General features: G+C 40.4%; 1 protein-coding gene across 1 annotated transcript in view; it reads right to left on the bottom strand.

Annotated features, from left to right (window-relative positions):
- Positions 1-23,266, bottom strand: part of ddr2a (discoidin domain receptor tyrosine kinase 2a) — a 240,480-nt gene that overhangs the window by 9,416 nt on the left and 207,798 nt on the right. The window contains exons 13-16 of the mRNA XM_039734991.1: positions 19,243-19,370; positions 12,916-13,113; positions 6,664-6,898; positions 1,845-1,994 (exon numbers count right to left, since the gene is read on the bottom strand). Coding sequence (XP_039590925.1) covers positions 1,845-1,994; positions 6,664-6,898; positions 12,916-13,113; positions 19,243-19,370 — 711 coding nt within the window. The remainder of the gene's footprint in view (positions 1-1,844; positions 1,995-6,663; positions 6,899-12,915; positions 13,114-19,242; positions 19,371-23,266) is intronic.

The following is a 23,266-nucleotide window of genomic DNA, read 5'->3' as shown; positions in this document are numbered from 1 at the left end:
CAGCTTCAGTTTACAATATTCATGTCCATGTCTATTATTTGATTCTGTCGCCCACTAAAACCGTTTTAAATAAAAAAAAAAACATTTGCGATTTGGGGCAAATTTACGTGTGTGATTACATACGATTAATCAAGATTAATTCTTACACAGCCTCTAATTAATTGGATTAATTTTTTTAATCGTGTCCCACCCCTAATATATATATATATATGTACATTTGTATATATATGTGTATATACAGTATATATGTAGATATGTATATGTTGTATATACAGTATGTATATATATGTGTGTGTATATATACAGTATGTGTATATATATGTATATGTATATATATGTATGTGTGTATATGTGTATATATATATAACTGTATATATATGTGTATAGATGTGTATATATATATATATATATATATATATATATGCCAGCAACACTCATATCAATGACAAAACAATTACATTAACAATCATCTTACGTTATTTTTAAAATGTTTGCTTTTCTTTTTCATAACTTCTTTAACACACTACTTCTCCGCTGCGAAGCGCGGGTATTCTGCTAGTACCTTATAAACAGTGGTAGGTCTGTGAGATATGAGGCATTCTGACAAAGGCTACACATTAATAATGCAAAAGGGGAAAGTAGGGGAATACAGAGCTCTACTAAGACAAAACAGGTAGTTCTTGGAAAGCAGATCATACAGTGGATGCTTCTCTTGCCACATCTCAAACAACTTGTCTCCCATCTAATGAGTCCACAAATGTTTTGCTGTTGTGCTTGCAGAAGCATTAACATGGAGTGGCTTCCTAGTTCAGGGGTTGCCACGTCTGGTCCTGGAAGACCACCGTGGCTGCAGGTTTTCATTCTAACCCTTTTTTAAAACGTGTGCCCTGTTTGTGCTGCTAATTAACTTCTTGTGAATTCATTTTAATTAAATTGCCTTTTTTAAGATTTGTTCCCCTGAATTTCTTCATTTCTTTCCTTAAATGGGACCCAAACTGAAATGACATGTGAAGTGAGTGAGCCAACAGAAGACCAACTAAGTCAGCACCTCAAACTCCAACCAGCTGCTTAATGAGGCACTAGTTCTTGTCTTTAATTAAACCCGATCTTTAATTTTGTGGCTTGTTGCTGCTCTCATGGTGCATTAGCAGACATTTCTGAAACTGGTGATTTTCTCTTTTCTGTTCAAATGTTTTGGTGACCCGAACAGATCGACATTCCTGAGACCTTCATCTTTCTTTATTTTCAGATATTGTATGATGGACACCAGTCATTTTGGCTCATTTTGTATCTCATTATTGTTTGGCTGCTAATTAAGGAAAAAAACAATTAAGGGGTCTGAGTCTTCAAGAATAAGTCAATTAAAATTAGTTCAAAAGAAGTTAATTAGCAGCAAAAACAGGTCACTCATTCAGAAAAGGGTTAGAATGAAAACCTACAGCCATGGTGGTCCTCTAGGACCGGAGTTGGTGACCCCTGTCCTAGTTAGTCAACAGATTCTGCTTGCATGACCTCTCTTTCCCAATGAACACAACCTGACAGTGCCCGATTTTTTTAACCTTTCAAAAAACTATGGCAAGCTCAAAAGTCACTCGGATCTTGTTGGAATGTACTGTATCTCATACCTGATGAGTAGCAACATTACAACTGACTTTCTGTGATTGTTTTCTGACTTGAATTGCCACCCAGAACCCTGCCACTTGCGTTACAATCTCATAGAGTTCTTAATGGGAAGAAGGACACCAAACAGCATGTGAAATTATTAACATTGACAGCACAGCCATTTCATATGCTGAATTATCTGTAGAATTTCTCTTTCAAAAATGGATTTTAATTTTTTTTACCTGTCGTCCTTGGTCCCTGAAAAACTCTCCTGTGTTTTCAATGACTTGCTCATCAGAGAGATGAGAGTATGGCTGCTCCCGACAGAAGGTCAGTGTCTCCCAAAGGGTCACTCCAAATGCCCAAACATCACTGGCAGTAGTAAACTTGCCCTGAAAGAACACAAAATGAATAAATGAAACAAAATATAGAAAATTGGACTGTAAATGGAAGGATGCAGTACATAAGTGGGGACACAAAATTTACCGGAATTGTTTATTCTGTAAAAAAAAAAAAAATGTATAAAACGTAAAGCAATTCCCTTTATGACTGTGAAACCAATACAGAAATTGGGTTGCAAACTGGGCAACCCTGTTTAAAGATTTGTGCAAAAACAAAGAGGAACTGTGCCCTGGGCACGTAGTGAGAGAGGCTTTTCATGGCCTATATAAAGGTAGTCCAGCGAGTGTGCTCTGTCTCCAGTGGTGCTATGGTTTCAAATGAACACCTCCTTTCAGTGACCGCCTATTTTTACAGCATCCTAGGTAGAAGGGGTGGAGCCTTCGCCTGGTCTTGTGGGCGGAGCTAGCTGACATCCTCCGACATCCCCCTGGAACTGTGATTGAGAGGGAAACCGTGTGTTATGGTGTATAAAATCTGTACATTTTGATTTCCATTATATTTTGTTTGAGACAAGACAATAGATGAACTAAGACAAATCAAAGGTTTTTCTTCCCTTACAACTCACTTTTAAAACAGCTGTTTCAGCATTGAAAGGAAGACATGCTGGTGGCTCAATTACTTTATAACCTGGGAAAGGAAGACTAAGCCATGCCTAATTATTTTATAGCATGGGAAAGGAAGATCTACCAACACCTCAGAGAACATAAAAGGTTTTATTGTTTGGGAAAACGGACATCATCAATCATATTGACAGCCAGCCAATCAGGTGCATTTGTTGTGAAACCACGGCATGACATTTCATAATAAATATACCTCATTTTGAAAGCAACGTCAGAGAAGAAGAAAGTAAAGAGAAGAAGAGGAACGGACAAAGACGACACTGATCATCAGAAAAGCGTCATGAACATCGATTGCTAAATCAAACGCCACCCTGGGCCATTCATCCTTGTCATCTGTAACTTTTTCTAAAGACTATATACAGTATATTCAGACTTTCCTATCAGTACCTACTTTTCTATTATTCTTTGTTCCAGTGGTATTATTATTATTCTTGTAATAAATACCAGGCTGCTTTTAACTTTCTATGCTTTGTCTTAATGTCTAGAGTGATTGAAGTAAGAAGTTAGATTTCTTTGAGCACCTGGTGTAGCCAGATTTTTTGCCATTATATCTGTGCAGTGAGGTTTATAAGGCTGAGAGTGAGGAGCGCCACTCAATAGTTGTAACAGTACGAAAAGAAGATATTCTTGGTTGATAAATGACATATAGTCAAGAGTGCGGAGTCTTTGTATGTTTAAATGTATTTTTGTAAACCAAAAGTAATATTTAGGTCTGAGATATCACTAAAACATTGACCAAAAGAATTACAAAAATAGTGTGGTGGATCAACATGATTTATTTTAAATTATGTTAAAGATCCATCAAATTGCAAAACAAACATCACCAAGGAATTCCTTAGTTTCCAAATTTAAAATATTTTTGCTTTGCACCACAATCTATCGTCTATGGGGGAGGAGCGAAATCTTTAGATTCATCAAAAATTTTGATCTCTGGTTTTCGATGGATTTCAGCGTTTTAGGGTCCACTAATACTGAAAACATCGATATTTTGATGATGGGTGAGTGTCTGTCTAAGTTTCTTGAGGACGGTCTACAGCTAAAATGGTTGGACGGAAAAATACGAAACTCAAAAATTAAGCCTGTTTTGAGATGACGATGTGCTGATTAGTTTTTGAGCCAAATCGTGCAAGAGAAAGAGGCACTCTAGAGGAACACTCAAATACCGTAATTCTGCATAAATTATGAATTTTTGTCAATTGCTATTGTAATGAACTACTTCATGATTAGAAAGATTAGCATCACAGCGGTACACAATTATTGAAATGTTCTAGCATAATTCGGGTAACTTGGTTGGGTTGAATGCCTACCGACGCTCACATCTGAATTTTTTGAGACTAAGATTAAACTTTGAAAAATGTGAAGCAAATATCACCTGGAAGATAAGCTCCCTTTAGCTCCTTCTCTCTCTGTGTCTGTCGGTCTGTCTGTCTGTCTGTCCCTTGCGCAGACATTTTGATCGTTCTATCTTTTCTATATCCTTATGGAAACTATTGTTTTAATTCTTTTGACTTTGGAACAAAGGTTTATTAAAATTTTGCATTCTGACTGGATATCTAACTTTGTCTTCTCTCTTTCAGTGATTGAGTAATAAAGTAAATACTGGGCACCTGGGTTTGGTAGATTGCCAATTCTTTCCTTCCTAGTGATAAGTGAGTCTGGATTTCTCCTGGAGACAGATGAGAATGTATCTCTGATATTGTGAGCAAGTTTGGTTTCCAAATTAAGAAAAAGATATATCATCACCAGAGACAGACAGAGATGAACAACTAGACTGATTCCATGACCATGGGTTTGAAATAAAAAGGAATATCAGATTAAATTGAATTAATGGCAGGATAGATGTGTTTCAAGTTATGAAGGGAATTATTAGGGTGGCTTTGAGCAGATACTTTAAAATGTGCTCTTTAGGTACAACGTGGAGACGCACATGGAAGGTAGAGAAGAATAAAAGTCACACAATGATGAAAAGTATTTCTTCATGCAGAGCTATTTATACATGAAATAACCTTTTAGCCTTTACCATAGGTAGCAGAATATTAGGGAGTTTTTATATCTTAACTCCTATCTCAGAATAGGAGAAATAAATATAAATGAATTGCTTCTAAACAGCATAAGATTTGTCGATGACACTGTGTGGTTATTCAGAACAGAAGAAGAGCTGCAGCATCTGTTGCAAGCTGTGGCAGATGTGAATACTTTGAATGGATCTTAATTTGAATGTGCAGAAAACCAAGGTCATGGTTTTAAGTCAAACAGGATTAACATCGATTCAATTGCTGTCACTTCTAATATCGAACAATTTGCAAATACTAATACCTGGAAAGGATGATTGAAAACCAGGGGTTGAAGTAGCTGAATTTTTCCATTTTTTGCATACCAGTAGTAAATGATGCGTACCGGAACCCCCTATTCTGACTTTCAGGGAGATTCCCCACTGCTCTACAATCTAATGTATGTAACTTATCTCGATCATAACTTCAAGAGGGAACTCCCACCACTCCCTGCCCTCAGGGTTAGTGTACCAAGATCATTTGGAATGAAACTCCAAGGGGAAAGTTCCACCTGAGAAATCAGCTAAAATGTGCAACGCATCCAGAGAAAAACCCAGAAACCATCCAAGAAAGAGAATATCACCGTTATACTGTATGTTTCCAATCGAGGCACTTTTGATGACCACTTTGACACTAAGATGGAAGTAAGAATTAGAATAGAACAAGCATGTTCTGTGTTAATACAAATGAAGAAAATCCATTGTAATAGACAACAGAATCTAAATTTGAAACTTTGGATTGTAAAAATGTTATATTGTTCAACAGTTCTTCACAGTACAGGGTGGTCCAGATCTAATTATGCAGATCCAGATTGTCTGGATGACTTTGACTTATGCGAAGACGATTCTTCATGTCGTCAGTTACCACACTTCTCGATGGTCCGGTATTTTTTGGGTGATTTTCTATGTAATAAACTTAATAAGTTATAGCATAATGAAAATAGCATAATTAGATCTGGACCACCCTATAGTGAGTCGTGAACACTTAAATCAGACATCTCACATAGGATAAAGGAATTTGAGATGTGGACTACGTATATCACGGATAGAGAAAATCACTAATGAAGAGGTTTTACATAAATTGACCCTGGAGGTGGAAAATATGCGAGAAAAATGAATTACTTTGGACATATAGAAAAACATGAAAGTACAAGATGTTACAACACATTATAGAAGGAACGATAGAAGGAAAATGTACACGAGGAAGAAAAAGAATATCCTTGATGGGTAATATAAGAAACTGGAAAGGATTTAACGGAGAACATCTGACACACAATGAGAGTCAGATTGTCGTAGACAAGGAATCTCAAAGAACGTAGTCTCAAAAGCAATTCCACTATCAAAATCCTGGAAGTAAGGGGAAATACAGAGTTATTTCAAAAGAAAAAGATTTATTGAACTCAAAAACGCTCTGTCTCACTATGAAGTTCCAATGGGCTCAAAAGGCAAAAATGAGCTGCCAGCATAGAAAACCAAGAATGATGTTCCAAAAACACAATCCAAAGGCAGAGTTAAAAACAGAGTAAGAAGTCAAAAGGAAAAACAAAAACATAATCACAATAAGGAAAGCAAAACTGAAGTAAACCAACTCTGTTGTAGAGGCAATCGAAAAGAACCGTCCGGAGCTATGGGAGACCCTCAGGATTCATAGGGCAGAGAGCAGTTTCTGGTAGTGATTTGCAAGGTGGCCTTGCCAATTGGAGGACCACTCATAAAACACATGGAATATAACACAGCCAGCATACATACATAAAGAAACCATGAATAATGCACATCATCAACAGAATTAACATTAATGCAAAGAAATGAATCAAAAACAGGCATAAAACATGAATTTGAAGCCCAGCCAGGGGAGAAACACAAATGAGGACACGCCATTCCTTCAGCCAATCTCAGTTCCTCAGAGGACACCAACAAAGAGTGAGAGAGATATCTCAACTTAACAAAACACAATGGCAAAATGACATTTAAAAATCAAGTGATGCTTACCAACAAGATGCTCTCCCACGACATCCAGCGAATGGGCAGCACGGCTCTCCCCTGGATACGGTAGTAGTCTCCGCTGTATAAGTTGCGACTCATTCCAAAATCTGCTATCTTAATGGTGTAATTCTTACCCACCAGACAATTCCGTGTTGCAAGGTCCCGGTGAACAAAGTTGAGGGAGGAGAGATACTTCATTCCAGATGCTATTTGTGTGGCCATGTAATGCAGGTTGGCGTAGCTGTAGTAAACACAGTTAAGCAGTGTTATGCATATAGAAGAATTTAAGAGTAAATATAAGATCTATTTAATGTTACAAATAATTGCATTGAATGTGTGATGCTCCTGCACCTTGGTATTAATGCGCAAGTTACTGCTGGAACTTGTTACACACATAAAATGACAGAAGTTTGATAATTGCTGCATTTGTGTCTGTCTTTATTAATATACTAGTTTACTGTTGGATTAAGTGTAAAAACACAACAAGCAGTGAGAGAACACAATCCTGAGGGCTTAGTCTTTCATTTTCAAGCCGGTCTGCTGCAGTGACTTCTTCCCTGAGGTATTGAACTTATTTTTCACTTATATGCCATACTTTAAGATGTTCAGGTAAGAAGCCTTCCACTTCTAGTCTGGGGTCTTGTCAGGATGAACAGAAAAGCAGTGCATACTGGGGAAGTTGGAACATGAAATAAGACTTTATTTTGTGTATTTCGGCATACTTAGTTGAGAATCTCAGGTTATGTAATCACTGCTATGTTTTCATTTAAAAATGTCGTTTTTAAATGAAAGTGATCTCCAACCACACTAGAATTTCCACATTGTTTATGAAAGCGTTTCTCCTCATACTAAAATGACTGAAAATACATACAACATAACAGTTTGCCAACCTTGGGCACGTGTGCATTGTTGGAAACTGGAAGTGGAAGTGTACTCCCTGTTAGGCATTCATTTGCAGCGTGCGTTTACACGAACAGCAACAGCGAATCCGAAAAACACAAGAAGCAACATGGAAAACTCCTCTATGTCTGCCATGAAGCATAATCAGTCACGGAATGAGTCGTTACAATCCAACCAGGAAAGGGCCACGTAATAAGTACGAGCCAATCAGAGGACAGTTGGAGTCTGCACCGCTGAGAACAGGAAGGCCCTAAAGCGTATCATCTAAAAGGCCCAGAAGATCATTGGCTCACAGCTTTTGTATTAGGAATACATTTATAAAAGTCTCTTGTGCTGGTAAGACATGAGTATCTGCAGAGACCCGACCCATCCCAGCCAATAGCATCTTCTCTTCTCTGCCATCTGGCAAGTGCCACAGAGCCCTGTATCCCTACAAGACCAGGTTGAATAACTACTTCTATCCCAGAGCAGTGACACTTTTGAACACACAGTACTCAATGTCAACCCCCCCCCAAACATAACAGGACCACTGCTGTAACTGGACTGGAGCTCAGTTACACAACATATATTCACACACTTACACATGCCAGACTTTAGAATTCATTTAAAATGCCACTGAATGTATAACCCACTGTGACTATTTAATTATTTGTAACTCTCCTTCAAGTGCATTCCAACCACTGCGACTGCTTCCTTTTCACACCCTCAACACTCCTATAGTGCAATAATGTAATTTATTTATTCTAGCCTGCTTCAAGTGAAAACATCCATTGTGTAATATTCCTTTAACAATGATGTGCTATTGGCTTCTTTTACCTCCAGTACCTGCTTTTTATTCTTCTTTATTTTGGAAATATATATTTATATTTTATTTATAATGCATCTTACCTGTAGTTCTAGTCTGCAAGTGTTACTCTTTTATAGTTTTTTCCTTAACTTTTCATTTACAGGCTTGCTCCCAACAAGATCTTGTTATATTTGAACAGTGACAATAAAGATATCTTATCGTGCTTTATCGTGCTTCATCTTTTCTTATCTTTCATGGCCCTATCTAATCTTATTTTACCTTGCCCTAGCTTAGCTTTTACTATTTTATCATCTACTGTCTAATCCTTTCCTACCCTACCTTGTCTTACCCCACCTTATCTTACGTTATACCATCTAATCTTATCAGATACTATCTAACACTGTCTCACCTGGCACTACCTTACCTTACCTTACGTTACCTTACCTTACCTTATCCTATCCTTTCCCATCTTGTCTTACATTTCCTTACCTTATCTCAGTGATTCCCAACCGGTGGGTGCTTAATAAAAGGGGTTCGTGAAAAAAATATTGTAATGGCGGAACTTTAAATCCCAAACGTAAAAAAAATATAACGAAATATTAAATGTAGGCAAATATATTCACAGTACTATTAACCCATTTATGCCTAAGGAGTTTGTGCATGAAATTCACATATGTTGCGCAGAAAAATATAAGGAACAAGAATTTGAAGAGAAAAAAAATTTATTATATTCCATTGTTGAGTTATGTGACGTTCCAAAATTGGAACACTAGGCAAATCCACTTCTTACATTATACATAACGTATAAAATTACCTGACTGTCGTTCCAATAATGGAACACGAGGCATTAATGGGTTAATGATACAATAATAAAAATGGGTCAACAAATCAATTAAATGTCAAATTCATGAATATTACCTCAGTCACTTACGCATTGCGACGGACAATTCTGTAAAATTCAAGTAACAATCTGTAACGCAATGAGACATAACACCACTGCTGATGTGTGTACATTCTCGTATGATCCGGAAACTTCCAATTCATCGAACTGAGAACCCCGAATGCGCTCGAAAGAATGAGAATAACGTCTGCCAAAATAAAAATGCCGCGATCAGACAAGGGAGAGTAGAGTCGAATTGAATTGTACGAGGTGCTTAAGAACCACAAGTGATTTTAATAAGATAAATTGGTAGTGCATAGTGCATGTAAATAAATTACAATAAAGACTTTTTACTTAAACGTGTGCATGTCGAACGTGAAAGTGAATAATTATTACTCCGGAATTTTATTATGGATGGATGGTTAAAAACGGGTAGTTTTATCAAGTCTGTCAAAAAGCTGGACGAGCAATCAATTGCTTCTACTTCTACTTCAATCCCTGATTTGGTACCAACACAGGGTGATGATACTGAAAGTTGTAGTGAGCTACCGTCTTTCCAGACTGAAAGCAAGGAAAAAATAGGTGAACATAGTAAGACAAAAGAGAAGAAACTAAAATATGACAGCGACTATTTACAAATAGGTTTTTATTTTACCGGGGATGAGGCAGAACCTAAACGCTTTGTATAACTTGTAATGAAGTCCTGGCCAACAGCAGTTTAAAACCATCACTTCTTCGTAGACACATGGAAACAAAACATCCAACGTACAATGATAAACCTATCGTAATGACTACACAGGGGGTTCACCAAATTATTCTGTTTTTTTAAAGGGGTTTACAAGGAGAAAAAGGTTGAGAATCACTGCCTTATCTATCCTTCCTTACCTTTCCTTATCTTCTTTTGTCATCTTATCTTATTCTGCCATATCTCTCTTTTCAACTTCCTTATCTTTCCCCGTCTTATATTATCTTATCTTGTTTTACCTTGCCCTGTTTAGCCCCACCTTGTCTTGTCTTAGATTAGCTTTCATGATCTTATCACCTACTGTCTTATCTTATCCTATCCTACCCTGTCTTGCCTCTCCCTTATCTTATGTTATCCTATCTAACACTGTCCTATCATGGACCATCTTGTCTTATCTTGCCCTATACTATCTTATCTTTCTTTTCCCTTTCTTATCTTGCCCCAACCTTATCTTACCCCATCTTAGAATCTTACACCACCTTATCTTATCCTATATAACACTGTCCTATCATGTGCTATCTTATCTTTCTTTTCCCTTCCTTACCTTGCCGCCAACCTTAACTTATCTTACCTTGCCCTATCTTTTCCTACCTATCTTGCCTAACCTTGTCCGGCCTTATCTTTCCTTTCCCTGCCCTGTCTTACATTGTCTTATGTTATCCTATTTTATTTTCCCTTATCTTATAGATTTTCAAAACTCTTATGTTTTCACCCATACACCCAGATGATGTTTTCAGAAACATACACATCTGGGGTCTCATTTATAAACCTTTGTGTGATTTTGAGTGTCAAAATATGAAAAAAAAACCATGACAATGCTTACACCAATATTAGATTTGTAAAACCTGGTTATATACCAGGCAGATTTCTATGCATTTTATCCTTTGTAAATCACAATCATCTAGTGAATGTGCATTTATGATCACACCTTAAACTACACCCGGTTGCCATTCTGAAATGACCATAAATGTGTTTAGCTAATCAATCTCATACATATGCAATCACGATTCTGCAGACTTGCATTGGCGGGTAGAGGAGCCTACGACATGACACCTCCAGTAGTGCAAGACAAAGATTCTTGTGTCAAAATTAGAGACATGCAAAAAAACATTATTTGGTGGCCTAAGACGTCACCAACAAGTGCAATTATGTTGAATGGCAATGTGTTACGGCTGCTATAAATAATATGAGCTCCAGCTGCACCATGACTGAAATAAAAGAATACAAATGACAGATCGTCCGCTCTCTGGTGTCCAAACAGATCGCTAGTCACTGGCAGAGTGTGTGTGTGTTACAGGAGGAGGAGGGAAGAAAACTCCTCTAAGTTCTTTCTGATTTCATTCTAAGAATGGCATCTGTAATTGGAGATGCCTTTTTATGTGGCATTATGCCAGAGCTGTCCTTACAACTGTCAGTATTATCTTGGCAACACAGATTGCATACATACAAAAGAGACCCACGTGACAGCATGACTATCTGTCTGCATACAGAGATTAAGGTTTAGTCTTAAAGGTTAAAAAAACCCAAAAAACTCAAACCTAAGGAGCACACAGAGATAAATAGGGGCATGAAGCATTTAAAAACAATGAACAAAACTAGTGCAGAAGATCCCATCTGTTATTTCAAAATAAACTCTGCAACAAGAACATAGGGACATAGTTGGAAACTTGTTAAGGTTAGATTTCACACACAAGTTAGAAAGCTTTTTTTTTCATACATAGAATCATAGACATATTAAATAAATTACCAAACAGTGTGGTTGACATTAATAATCTTCAGGCTGTGACTTGATGTTATATTTTGGACAGCCTAGATCAGGGGTGTCCAACTCCGTTCCTGGAGGGCCGCAGTGGCTGCAGGTTTTCTTTCTAACCCTTTTCCTAATCAGTGCCCAGTTTTCACTGTGTCATAAAAACGAGTCCAAGACATTATAAAGGTTTGGGGCAGCCACCCGTATATTGTTCTTCCCAGCTGCAAAAGGGTTTTCTTTATCAAACAATCGATGTGCATATCACAGAGTCCAAAACAGAACTGCTATAGTAGCCTAAGATGGAGGCTTTAAAGGTCTTGAGAGGAACTGATGTCATCAAAGGGGCCGGCTTCGGAAGAGACGTCATCAAAGGGGCCAGCTTCGGAAGAGACTTCATCAAAGGGGCCAGCTTCGGAAGTGACGTCATCAAATGGGCCAGCTTGGGAAGTGATGTCTTCAGAGGTGCCGGAACCTTGCAGGATTTCCCGGGAAAGGTCTGTAGGGAACTGAGAAAGACAGTCCGCGCACTCCGCCGCTCCCCGGTCGGATGTTTTATTACAATTACTCGAGCCCTTTAGCTGCCTCCTACTCGGACGTGTGTGACAACTGCTAATTAACTTCTTTTCCCTTCATTTTCATAGCCCTCTTTTTAAGGATTCAGGCCTCTGAATCGATTTGTTCCTTCATTAAGTGGCTGCCAAACAGAAATGAGACATGAAACGAGCCAACGGATAACCAGCTAAACTGGAACGTCAAACTCCAGCCAATTTCACTTCATCCAGTTTCTTAATGAGAAGCCAGTTCTTGCTGTTAATTAAAGCTGTCATTGAATATCAGAACTTGTTGCTGCTCTCGTTCTGCCACAGCAGACTGTTGATTTTCTGTTTTTTCTAAGACCACCTTCAAGATGTTTTGGTGACCTGAGCTGACCAACATGACCGAGATCTTCACTTTTCTTTATTTTCAGGTTAGTTGGCTTTTTTTTTGTGCCTGATTATTATCTGGCTGCTCATTAAGGAAAAATGGTGGTTAGAAAAATGATGGTTCAAATGAAAAGCTGCAGCCAGAGTTGGACACCCCTGGTATGGATGAACAGGATGAATGAGCTTGTTGGGCTGAATGGCCTGTTTCCATAACACATTTTTGTAACGTCATTATGTGCTAAAGAGAAAATCAAACATCAGATGTGAACTTACCATACAGTGGGGGTATTGCTGGCCATAGACACCTCTCCCATTGGCTCATGTCGGGATAAGAACTGGTTCAGGTCGCCGTTCTCCATATATTCTGTGATCATGCAGAGCGGGTCATCACAGATGCAAACTGCCAGCAGGCGGATGATGTTGGGGTCTTTTAAACGAGACATGATCTTGATTTCTTTCAAGAAATCATTTCTGCAGAGGTTTAAAACAAGAGTGCCACTATTAATGGACATGTTTAAGATCAGTGCTCTGTTCCTTAACATTCCCACAGAATTGTGGGTAGGCCACTGGTCATCTGTTCAAGTGACTCTTTATAGTCAAAGTTTGACTAGTTGTCATCCATGGCAGGGTATGGAGCTTTGGAATTAAGAGGACCTTGGCAAAGAATTCGAGATGTTGCTCTTCCAAACTTAAAGAAGCTAATTTGGCTAATTTAGACCTGGATAGCATACCCTCCTGGGTGCTTTTCTGATGCAGGTGCACAGTTCATGAATGTTAGAGTGAAACACTTGATGGAGACGCAGAACACACTGAAAGAGTTACTGTTTAACTAGCAGCTGGTCTACTAGTACTTGGAATTTGCTAGAACAGCTGGGAACTAAAGAGGAGGAAAAGGACAGCGGAGCAAATGTGCTGATGATTTTTCTATGTGTCATGAGAGGAGTCCGTGGTGTTGGGTATCTTAAAAATAAATAAATAAATGGAGCACACAGACAGACAGGCAGGTGGTAGTATGGCACAATGGCTCCTGGGGGTTAGTGGGTAATTGGCCAGCCAAACATTCACGTGTGGATGTGTGCAGCAGGCAGCAGATTGCCTCAATAACACTCTGGAGTCCATGATTGCAGCACTGTGCCCATCGGAAGGATAAAAGGCACCTGAGCAGGACAATGGAGGAAGGTTCAGGAGAAACAAAGAGTTACAAGCCAGTGTGGTAGAAGCAGAGGTGGCCTTAGGGGTATGCGGAGCCAAGGGCTGACCAACTCTACGCGGGACCGGTTACGTTAAACGCTGTTACCGGTATGTGCAGATTGTATAAACTTGTGTGAAAATTTTATAAAAATAATGTTAACATACACAGGATTTTCTCATTACAGTATTCAGCTACATTTTTGCAAGATAACATGCGGACTTTATCAAAATACTAGCTGAAATACCCAGCGTTGCTCGGGAGGAAAATAAAGTTTTTTTTATTTAATTGTTTGAGTAGCTTTAAAAAAAAAAAAAAATTAACAAACAATGAAGACTCACTATGTCCTTGTCTTGCGGTCTTGTATGTATGTTATCATCCAGTTGATGTTTGGAACCGATCAACTGTATTTAATTTGAAAAGCAACAGGGGCGTGGTGGCGTTCAAACATAAAGAATGCTGGCAGTCGCCTGCTATACAGTAACTGTGTAAGCCCGTGTTGATAAAAGGAAGGGATCCTAGAAAGTATTGAAATCATCAGAACTACTCTGGGCATCTCGCTGCTATGATGATTCGTGTTGCCGACATGCTCGCATCGTTTGTGCATTAGCAGCTAAGCGACTGTCTTTCTTAGGATGTTTCCTTTTGCCAGTGTGCTGGACTCACTTGCGTATCCTCGGAGCTGGTGCCCTCACCCCGACTCTACGTCTTACTTCCGGGCCGGAGAGACACACACACTTGCATGCGTAGAACTCTATTTAATTTCAAAAGTAACAGGGGCGTGGTGGCGCTCAAACATAAAGAATGCTGGCAGTCACCTCCAGTTCGCCCTCTGGTGGTCGTTCAGAGTGTCAACTGGATGATAACGTGCATGCAAGACCGCAAGATCACCTCCCACTCTACCCAGAAGTGGGTGGGTTAGTGGTAGGGTAAGGTCACCCTACAGTATTTTTAGTCGACCATTGAGAAACACGTGTACCAAGTTTCACGAAAATCGCTCGTCATTCAGACGTGATGCTGGAATTTACATACATACACACATTGACTTTTATATATATAGATAACGATATAATCTATTATCCATCCATCCATCCATTATCCAACCCGCTATATCCTAATTACAGGGTCACGGCGTTCTGCTGGAGCCAATCCCAGCCAACACAGGGCACAAGGCAAGAAACAAACTCTGAGCAGGGTGCCAACCCACCGCAGGGCACACACACACACACACCAAGCACACACCTAACCTGCATGTCTTTGGACTGTGGGAGGAAACCAGAGTACCCGGAGGAAACCCACGCAGACACGGGGAGAACATGCAAACTCCACGCAGGGAGAGCTCGGGAAGCAAACCCAGGTCTCCTTACTGCGAGGCAGCAATGTTACCCACTGTGCCACCATGCCGCCCTATAATCTATTAAAAAAGTGCAATTCATAATTTATGACAATACCACAGCAGTACGAAATGTGATGCAGTGTCATTTGGGAATTACCAGGCCCTCTTCTAGAAAAGCCCTCAAACTGCAAGTATAGTATACTCGGAGTCTCGATATGCAGGATGTCATAGTCATCATAACTCACCCTGACGTCATGTCAGCCGGTTGTCATTAGTTATACATGTTTTTGTGCATTAATATTTCAGACTATGGAATGTTTTCATAGGAATTTGACCTCGAAGAGGAATTTTAAAAGGGTTCCTCTTAGAAGCATCTCAAATATTTATATATACTGGAGAATATAACTTGACAAATCCGCTCTAACAGGACTTGTGGACCTCAAAAGTGGGGTCCCTTTAAGTGTGGGGCCTGGGGCGGTCACCCCACTTGCCAATTCCAAACACCACGGTGGCACCACACCCCAGAGAAGTGAGAAGTGTGTCTCACTCCCCCTGAGCATTCTGGCAGAGCGGGAGCAATCAAGTGATCCAGTGACCGAAGTCAGGTGGCAGGACAGGTCTGGCTTATAGTGCCTGAGGTGACTGGGATGGGAGCCAGGGAGAAGGACCAGAGTTGCTGGCATCTCCATCTGCCTGTGAGACCTGAGAAGGGCAAGCTGGGGTGATGAGGAAGCTGTGCTGATGTAGAAACAAGGGAAAGAAGCAAAACAGGATCATGGTAGGCCAGGGGACATCTGCTGCTGCGGAGAAGACCGCGAGGGTGAGCAGCATAGATGCGAAAATGGATTGAAAAAGATGCTAAGAGGCTCGCGGGTTTAATGAATGGACCCTGACTGATTTTAACTTGGAATTTTTCATCTATTCATTGCAGTATTTATTGATTTTTAACCTTCACCACAAAGGTTGAATTTTATTTGGTTTTATTTATTTATGAAGTACTGCACTTGGACTGTTCAATAAAACCACTAGCCCTTTACACCGCACTCTTGCTTTGAGTGTTTGTGTCCTCATGATTAGTGAGGGTTCTGGGTTCAACTGTTTTCAGGGCCATCCCAGACTGTCACATTATCACAGCTCAAATGACGATAACGACTTTATGAAACAACTTAATAGATGATCAGACAGATGAACCATCCATCCAATATCAAACTGGGGGAGGCTGTGTTTTGATTGTGATGAGTTCCTTTTTCATTTTTGATGGGATTTCCTCGAGCTATGAAAATCATCTGCTGTAGGTGTCATTTCTGTGGTCGTTTTCTAGATTGGTGCTTCATTTAGAAGCTGACTTTCAGCTATCATCTGTCGACGCCATTTTGTTTTGTCGGTTCCTGTCGTCATGATGCAGTTCCTGGTTGATAGGGGCATGGCCTCTAGGGTCACAACATTTGAGCGGCCAATTGGTGAAGAGTTCAAAGGTCACCCCATTTGAGAATGGACAAAATTTACCGACTTGCAATTCTTATGATTTTTAATTATTGGTTCTAGAAATTGTGGTGTAGCGGCTCCACAGCTGACGTCAAAAATGGCAGTTTTTAAAATAAATAATCGCCGCACTCACAGCTTAGAGAGGGGGCATGTTATGTGTAGCCGGAACGGTTCCTGCGTGATTCATGATGCGGATGGTCCTCGCTTAAGTGCACAGATAAGGAGTTGTCCGCATCCGTAATTGGCGCCAGGAGCTGCTAACTGCCACATCTAATCCACATCCCCGTAATAAATAGAAGCGCGAGGCGGCTAGGGGGAAAGGAAAAAACAATGAAAAGAAATGAGAGAGGTTAAGGGAGGAGAAGGCTGGAGAAGTGGGGAGCCGGTGCGAGCGAGCGAACGAGTGAGCAACAGCAGTCTCGCTTGAGCAGAGGCAGGCAGCTGGAAGGAGAGCCCTGAGGGAATGTTTGGCCAACACTCAGGGTGGATGGATTGGGTCACTCCTGCTGAGCTTTACGGAGGTGCAGGAGTGACCATGATCATGGACAGCTCACCATGTAAGGCCAAGAAGGCAGCGGCAGTCGTGGAGGCTTTGGGTGTGTAGAGCCCCAGTGTGAGCGCCCTGGCCGCTGCGGGAAGGGACCCCAGTCTTGGGCCGGCTGGAGCCCGACGTAGCCAGGGATCAGAGGGCTACCGGACCAGTAATGGAGGGAGCTGCATTTTGCTGGTTGGGCGACTCCCCTGTTGCGGGGCCCGGAAGGGAGAAGCAGGGGAGTTGCCGGGTTAAAGAAGGATGCACTGGATTTTTAAAGAGACTGCTTCCAGCCGTTATTTTAACCTTGTTGTTTTTTAACCTCCTAGTTGCATTGGCGATCCTAAATTGTCCCTAGTGTGTGCTTGGTGTGTGGGTGCCCTGTGGTGGGCCGGCACCCTGCCTGGGGTTTGTTTCCTGCCTTGCGCCATGTGTTGGCTGGAATTGGCTCTGGCAGAACCCCATGACCCTGTAGTTAGGATATAGCGAGTTGGATAATGGATGGATGGATTTTAACCTCCACCTATCATCGTTTTTATGGATTATTTATTGACTTGTTTGTGAAGCACTGCACTCTATTTTGGACATTTTGATTTTGTTGATTTGAAATAAAAGCACTTGGCAGTTTTTGCACCATCCCCTTGCTTCATTGTTTATGCCTCACTGTCAAGCTTATTGGTGACATTACCGACAGTGTCGGGTTCAAGAGCTCCCAAAAGGCAGATGGGACCATGGAGTGAACCTGCATCATCACAGAAATGCCGTTATATTTCATTTTTTTTACTTTTTTTTACTTTAACATGGCCTTTTTATAACTTCACTTTAACTTAATCCTGATACTCTGCATGTTCAGTTCATCATTATAACTATTCATGGTGGCTCTAAAATCCGTACTGACCCCAACTCTCTCTACTGTTTCTTTTTCCGGTTTCTTTGTGGTGGCGGCCTGCACCACCACCACCTACTCAAAGCATCCTGATGCACCAACATTGATGGACTGAAAGCCTGAAGTCTACGTGACCATCATCATCAAGTCCTTCCATGAAAACCCTAAATACAAAGAGGACTGTTTGACTTATGTTAGGTAGACTGCCCAGAGGGGACAGGGTGGTCTCGTGGTCTGGAACCCCTACAGATTTTATTTTTTTTTCTCCAGCCTTTGGAGTTTTTTGTTTTTCTGTCCACCCTGGCCATCGGACCTTACTCTTATTCTATGTTAATTAATGTTGACTTATGTTTATTTTTTATTGTGACTTCTATTTTTCTATTCATTTTGTAAAGCACTTTGAGATACATTTTTTTTGTATGAATATGTGCAATATAAATAAATGTTGATTGATTGATTGATTGATTTTTGGCTTGTGATTTGGCTTTGATGTCGCTCTATTGTCATTTTCTTTGCCATTTGACTTTGTTGTTTCTCCTGATCCTAACTCTCAATTTTCTGGAGTCTGCCTTTTTCACAGTTAGTAATGGCTGCTAATGAGCGTGAGCATTGTTATTAGTAAATTAATTGTTGGACTAGCGACTTGGAACTGATGAGCACTGATACTGTCATTTCAGTGGGGTGACAACAGACCTGAATGGGTGCAATATATCATGGCCCTCAGGTTCTTACTCTAATTTGGGAAATTTTTTTGAGTTGCCTCATCCTACTTGGCACACAGTGGCACTGAATTAGGCAAAGTGACTACCAATAATGAATGGATCGGGAAGCGAAACCATGGTGCAAGCAATAGATGTATATAAGAGAGAAGATCTGCCACTTTCTAATCCACATAATACAGGCCTAGGTCATGGGAGGGAGGTGCTTGAGCCTATCTCAGCAAGCATAGGATGCAAGGCACGAACAAACCCTGGACAGGGTGCCAGTCAATTACAGGGTGAACACACACAAACACCAAACACACACACGGGTCAACTTAACGGCACCAATTCACCCTAAATTGCATATCTTTGGACAGTGAGAGGAAGCCCAGACAGACACGGGGAGAACTTGCAAACTCCATGCAGGGAGGACTACAGATGTGAACCCTGGAAGTGGGAAGATGAACTCACCTGGCATTTTTGTTGGCATCTGACCGCAGCATTTTAACAGCCACTAGAACAGGCTGATTAGCAGTGGCATCAAAAGCAAATTCTTTGTCCATGTACTTCTGTATGTCCTCTGCTTCACACAGGTGTACCTGGATCAAGAGGGCCATGGAAAAGGGTCACTTCATTGACATGACACTTTAGAAGCAAAAAATAACTGATCAATATTTCAAAAAACAAAACTGAATTCATGTGCAGACAACCAGTAGTGATGAGCATGATGATTAGTGCAAAGTTGAATTAGCAGGGAAACTTAAATAAAAAAAATAAATAACAAAACAATCTGTGTTTCACTTCCTGCAAAATTCACAAGAAGAAAGATTTGCAGTTCCGGTCAGGAATCTTTTAATTCCACTTGCACCTGCCTGTCATTTAGTATTTAAATAAAAAAACTTTGGGGGATAATACGAGGTGTGGCAGAAAAGTAATGAGACTGGCAACACTGCAAGCGATCTGGCAACGCTGCGCTGTTGTCCTTGATAGAGCACGTGTATCAGTTACCCTCCCATAGCTCAGTGCGAGTTTCAACTCCTTCCGTTAACTACGTGATTTTTGTGACTGCTATTAGCGAAGTTGTGTTTTTGGTTGTGCGTCACGCAAAATGGAACAGCGGAATTTGGAGCAACGTTGTGCCATTAAACGGCAAGTGTGACGTTTGAAAAGTTAAAACAGGCCTATGGGGAACATTCTTTATCCCGAGCTCAAGTTTTTCGCTGGCACAAATCATTTTTGGAAGGCAGAAAACACGTTGAAGATGAACGCCGTTCAGGGAGGACTTCAACTTCGAAAACCAATGAAAACATCGAACGTGTGAACACTCTTGTGAGATCAGACCGTCGTTTAACATTAAGAATGTTGAGTGAACAATTAAATTTGAACAGATTTACCGTTCATCAAATTTTGACTGAACATTTGCACATGCGAGAGGTCTGTGCCAAAATGGTGCCGAAAAACTGCCCTCTCCATAACAGAATTTTTGACCTCAAAAGGCATTTCTGTGGTTCCCCAGCCCCCTTATTCACCTGACCTCAGTCCGTGTGACTTTTTCGTTTTTCCTAAACTGAAAAATGTCCTCAAAGGACGTCATTTCGGGACTTTAGAAAACATCCAAAGGACATGCTGAAGACCATACCGGTTGAAGACTTCCAGCGCTGCTACCAACAGTGGGAACAACGTCTCCATCGGTGTGTAGCTGCCCAAGGGAACTACTTTGAAGGGGATAACATTGATGTTTGAAAAAAATAAAACTTTGGTAAATAAAAAATCAGTCTCATTACTTTTCTGCCACACCTCGTATCACCAGGCTCATTTCCTGTCTCATGTAGACATTTTGTTGAGCCACCAGACGTGTTCTGGTAGTCCAATCCCCAATTTGCTAATGATAACAACAATCCTGGTGATTGCAATTCTAAGGATCCATCAGAGACAGTAAAGAAGCCTCAACCTCCACGGGGTAGTGAGTGTGCATATCCTCGACCCAAGAAACAGGGAGAGAGGTTTTCCTAAAAGAAAAACACAGTGATGTGCACAATGGTCCACTTTCAGAGTGTCTTTGTGTTGAAAATATGTATCATATCACATTAACAAATGTGCTCGAAATTACGTGCAAAATTAATTTGAATGTCATCTTTATGAAACAGTATGCACTTCGAAATGACAATTACATGAATAAAGGCACATGCATCATTTTTGCTTATTCAATGAAATATAAGTAGAAAACTCTTTAAATAGCATTGCTTATAGCACTAGAACTAGAAAATAGGAAAATAAAATTTCCTCTGGCTTTTACTATTTAAGTTTTACATTTTCCCTGAGTTATGGATTGAAGAGTCAGAAAACGATCTTTCAGCTTTAGATTCTGTCAAAGCTTAGGCTTCTCTGTACAATGAAGGGCTGTAAAAGGACGGATGGTAAGAAAACTAAAGAAATTTGCTACGTGGAAACAGTAAATGCAGGGGAAAAACTATAAAAAAAAAAGTATGACAGGGAAAGTCCAAAACAAATAATTGCAGAGCTGTATATATACTGTATAGGCCAGGATGAATAAGAACATAAGAGAGGCCCTGTCTGTCTATTATATAGTGCTTTTCCTATCTATCATATAGATCGGGTGTTTTTCTATAATTTGCTTGAACATTCTGGTTGATTTTGTGACTTCTCCCATTGCACCAAGTATCATAGTTCGCTTAAAGTACCGATTTATTTGCACAAATCCGAGAGAGACGCAGCATGCCAAGTTGAGGGGGGTGGGACCCTCCTCACTCACATTCCAGATTCGGGGCATACCTAAGAAAGAAAGAAAGAAAGAAAGGACAGAGCCAACTATACTTCCTTAGAAGGTTGGCATCCTTCAACATCTGCAATAAGATGCTGCAGATGTTCTATCAGACGGTTGTGGCGAGTGCCCTCTTCTACGCAGTGGTGTGCTGGGGAGGCAACATAAACAAGAAGGACGCCTCACACCTGGACAAACTGGTGAGGAAGGCAGGCTCTATTGTAGGCACGGAGCTGGACAGTTTGACATCCGTGGCAGAGCGACGGGCACTGAGCAGGGTCCTGTCAATCATGGAGAATCCACAGCATCCACTGAACAGGATCATCTCCAGACAGAGGAGCAGCTTCAGCGACAGACAGACTGCTGTCACAGTCCTGCTCCACTGACAGACTGAGGAGATTTTTCCTCCACCACACTATACGACTTTTCAGTTCCACCCGGGGGGGGGTAAACGTTAACATTATACAAAGTTATTGTCTGTTTTACATGCATTTTTAGTACTCTTTAATTTCATATTTTTTTTTTTTTTGTATCAGTATGCTGCTGCGGGATTATGAGAATTTCCCCTTGGGATTAATAAAGTATATCTATCTATCTATCTATCTATCTATCTATCTATCTATCTATCAATCAATCAATCATTTGTGCCTTTTACATCCATTATCTATGTGGAGTTTGATAGAGCCGTCTTGGGCGTCATGCGTGCTACCAGGAGGTGCTACAGCTTCTTCTGAGCTCTTATTGGCTGCTCTTTTGCCACACCCAGGTGCTTTATAAAAGGAACCAGCAGCCACTACTCGGGGAGCCAGAGTCGGGAGGACATAGACAAAGCTTGACCAGGAGGAGTGGAGGAAAGAGAAAGAGAAAAGAAAGAAGAAGAGATTTGTATTGTGCTGTGCTGTGACCTGAGCTAGACTTGTAGGAAACGGGGGAAGGCGAAGGGAAGAAAAAAAAAATATAGTGCCTTTTACATCCGTCTATCTTTCTGTAATATAGTGCTCTTTACATCCATCCATCCATCTATTTTTAATACAGTACCTCTTACATCCAGCCGTCTATCATATAGTGCCTTTCACATCTGTCTATCTATAATATAGTGCCTTTTACATCCATCCATCTATCTTTCTGTAATATAGTGCTCTTTACATCCATCCACCCATCTATCTTACTATAATATAGCGCTCTTTATATCCACCCACTTATAATAAAGTGCCTTTTACATCCATCTATTTTTTCTGTAATATAGTGCTCTTTACATCCATCCATCTATTTTTAATACAGTACCTCTTACATTCAGCCGTCTATCATATAGTGCAGGGGTGCCCAATGCGTCGATCGCGATCGACAGGTAGATTGCGTTAAATTAAAAAAAAAAAAATGTAAACGTTAGCCTATCATATATCCTCCCTATAGCGTTTGCCGCTTGATTGACATACAGGGCGGCCAGTCTGAGATCTCCTCTCTTCTAACACACTGGTCATCCCGCACGCACGATCAAACGCGCGTGCTACTGCAAAACTTCGGCTGTGATCTAGTTAGCCTTCCAATTTATATCTAACAAAGAAGGGATTTAAAAAAAATTGTTTGGGAGGGTATGGGCCGTATGTGGGATTGGAAGAGGATTTTTTTCTCTCACAACGTCCCAATCGAAGTGAGTTTGTCGGATCTCTCAATCTATCATTGCTACTCCGAAGAAGGAAAATGTGGAAAGGC

Source organism: Polypterus senegalus, chromosome 14, assembly GCF_016835505.1.
Source record: "Polypterus senegalus isolate Bchr_013 chromosome 14, ASM1683550v1, whole genome shotgun sequence".
Lineage (NCBI taxonomy): Eukaryota > Metazoa > Chordata > Cladistia > Polypteriformes > Polypteridae > Polypterus > Polypterus senegalus.
The sequence above is the reverse complement of the archived record's forward strand: the minus strand, read 5'-3'. Positions and strand labels throughout refer to the sequence as shown.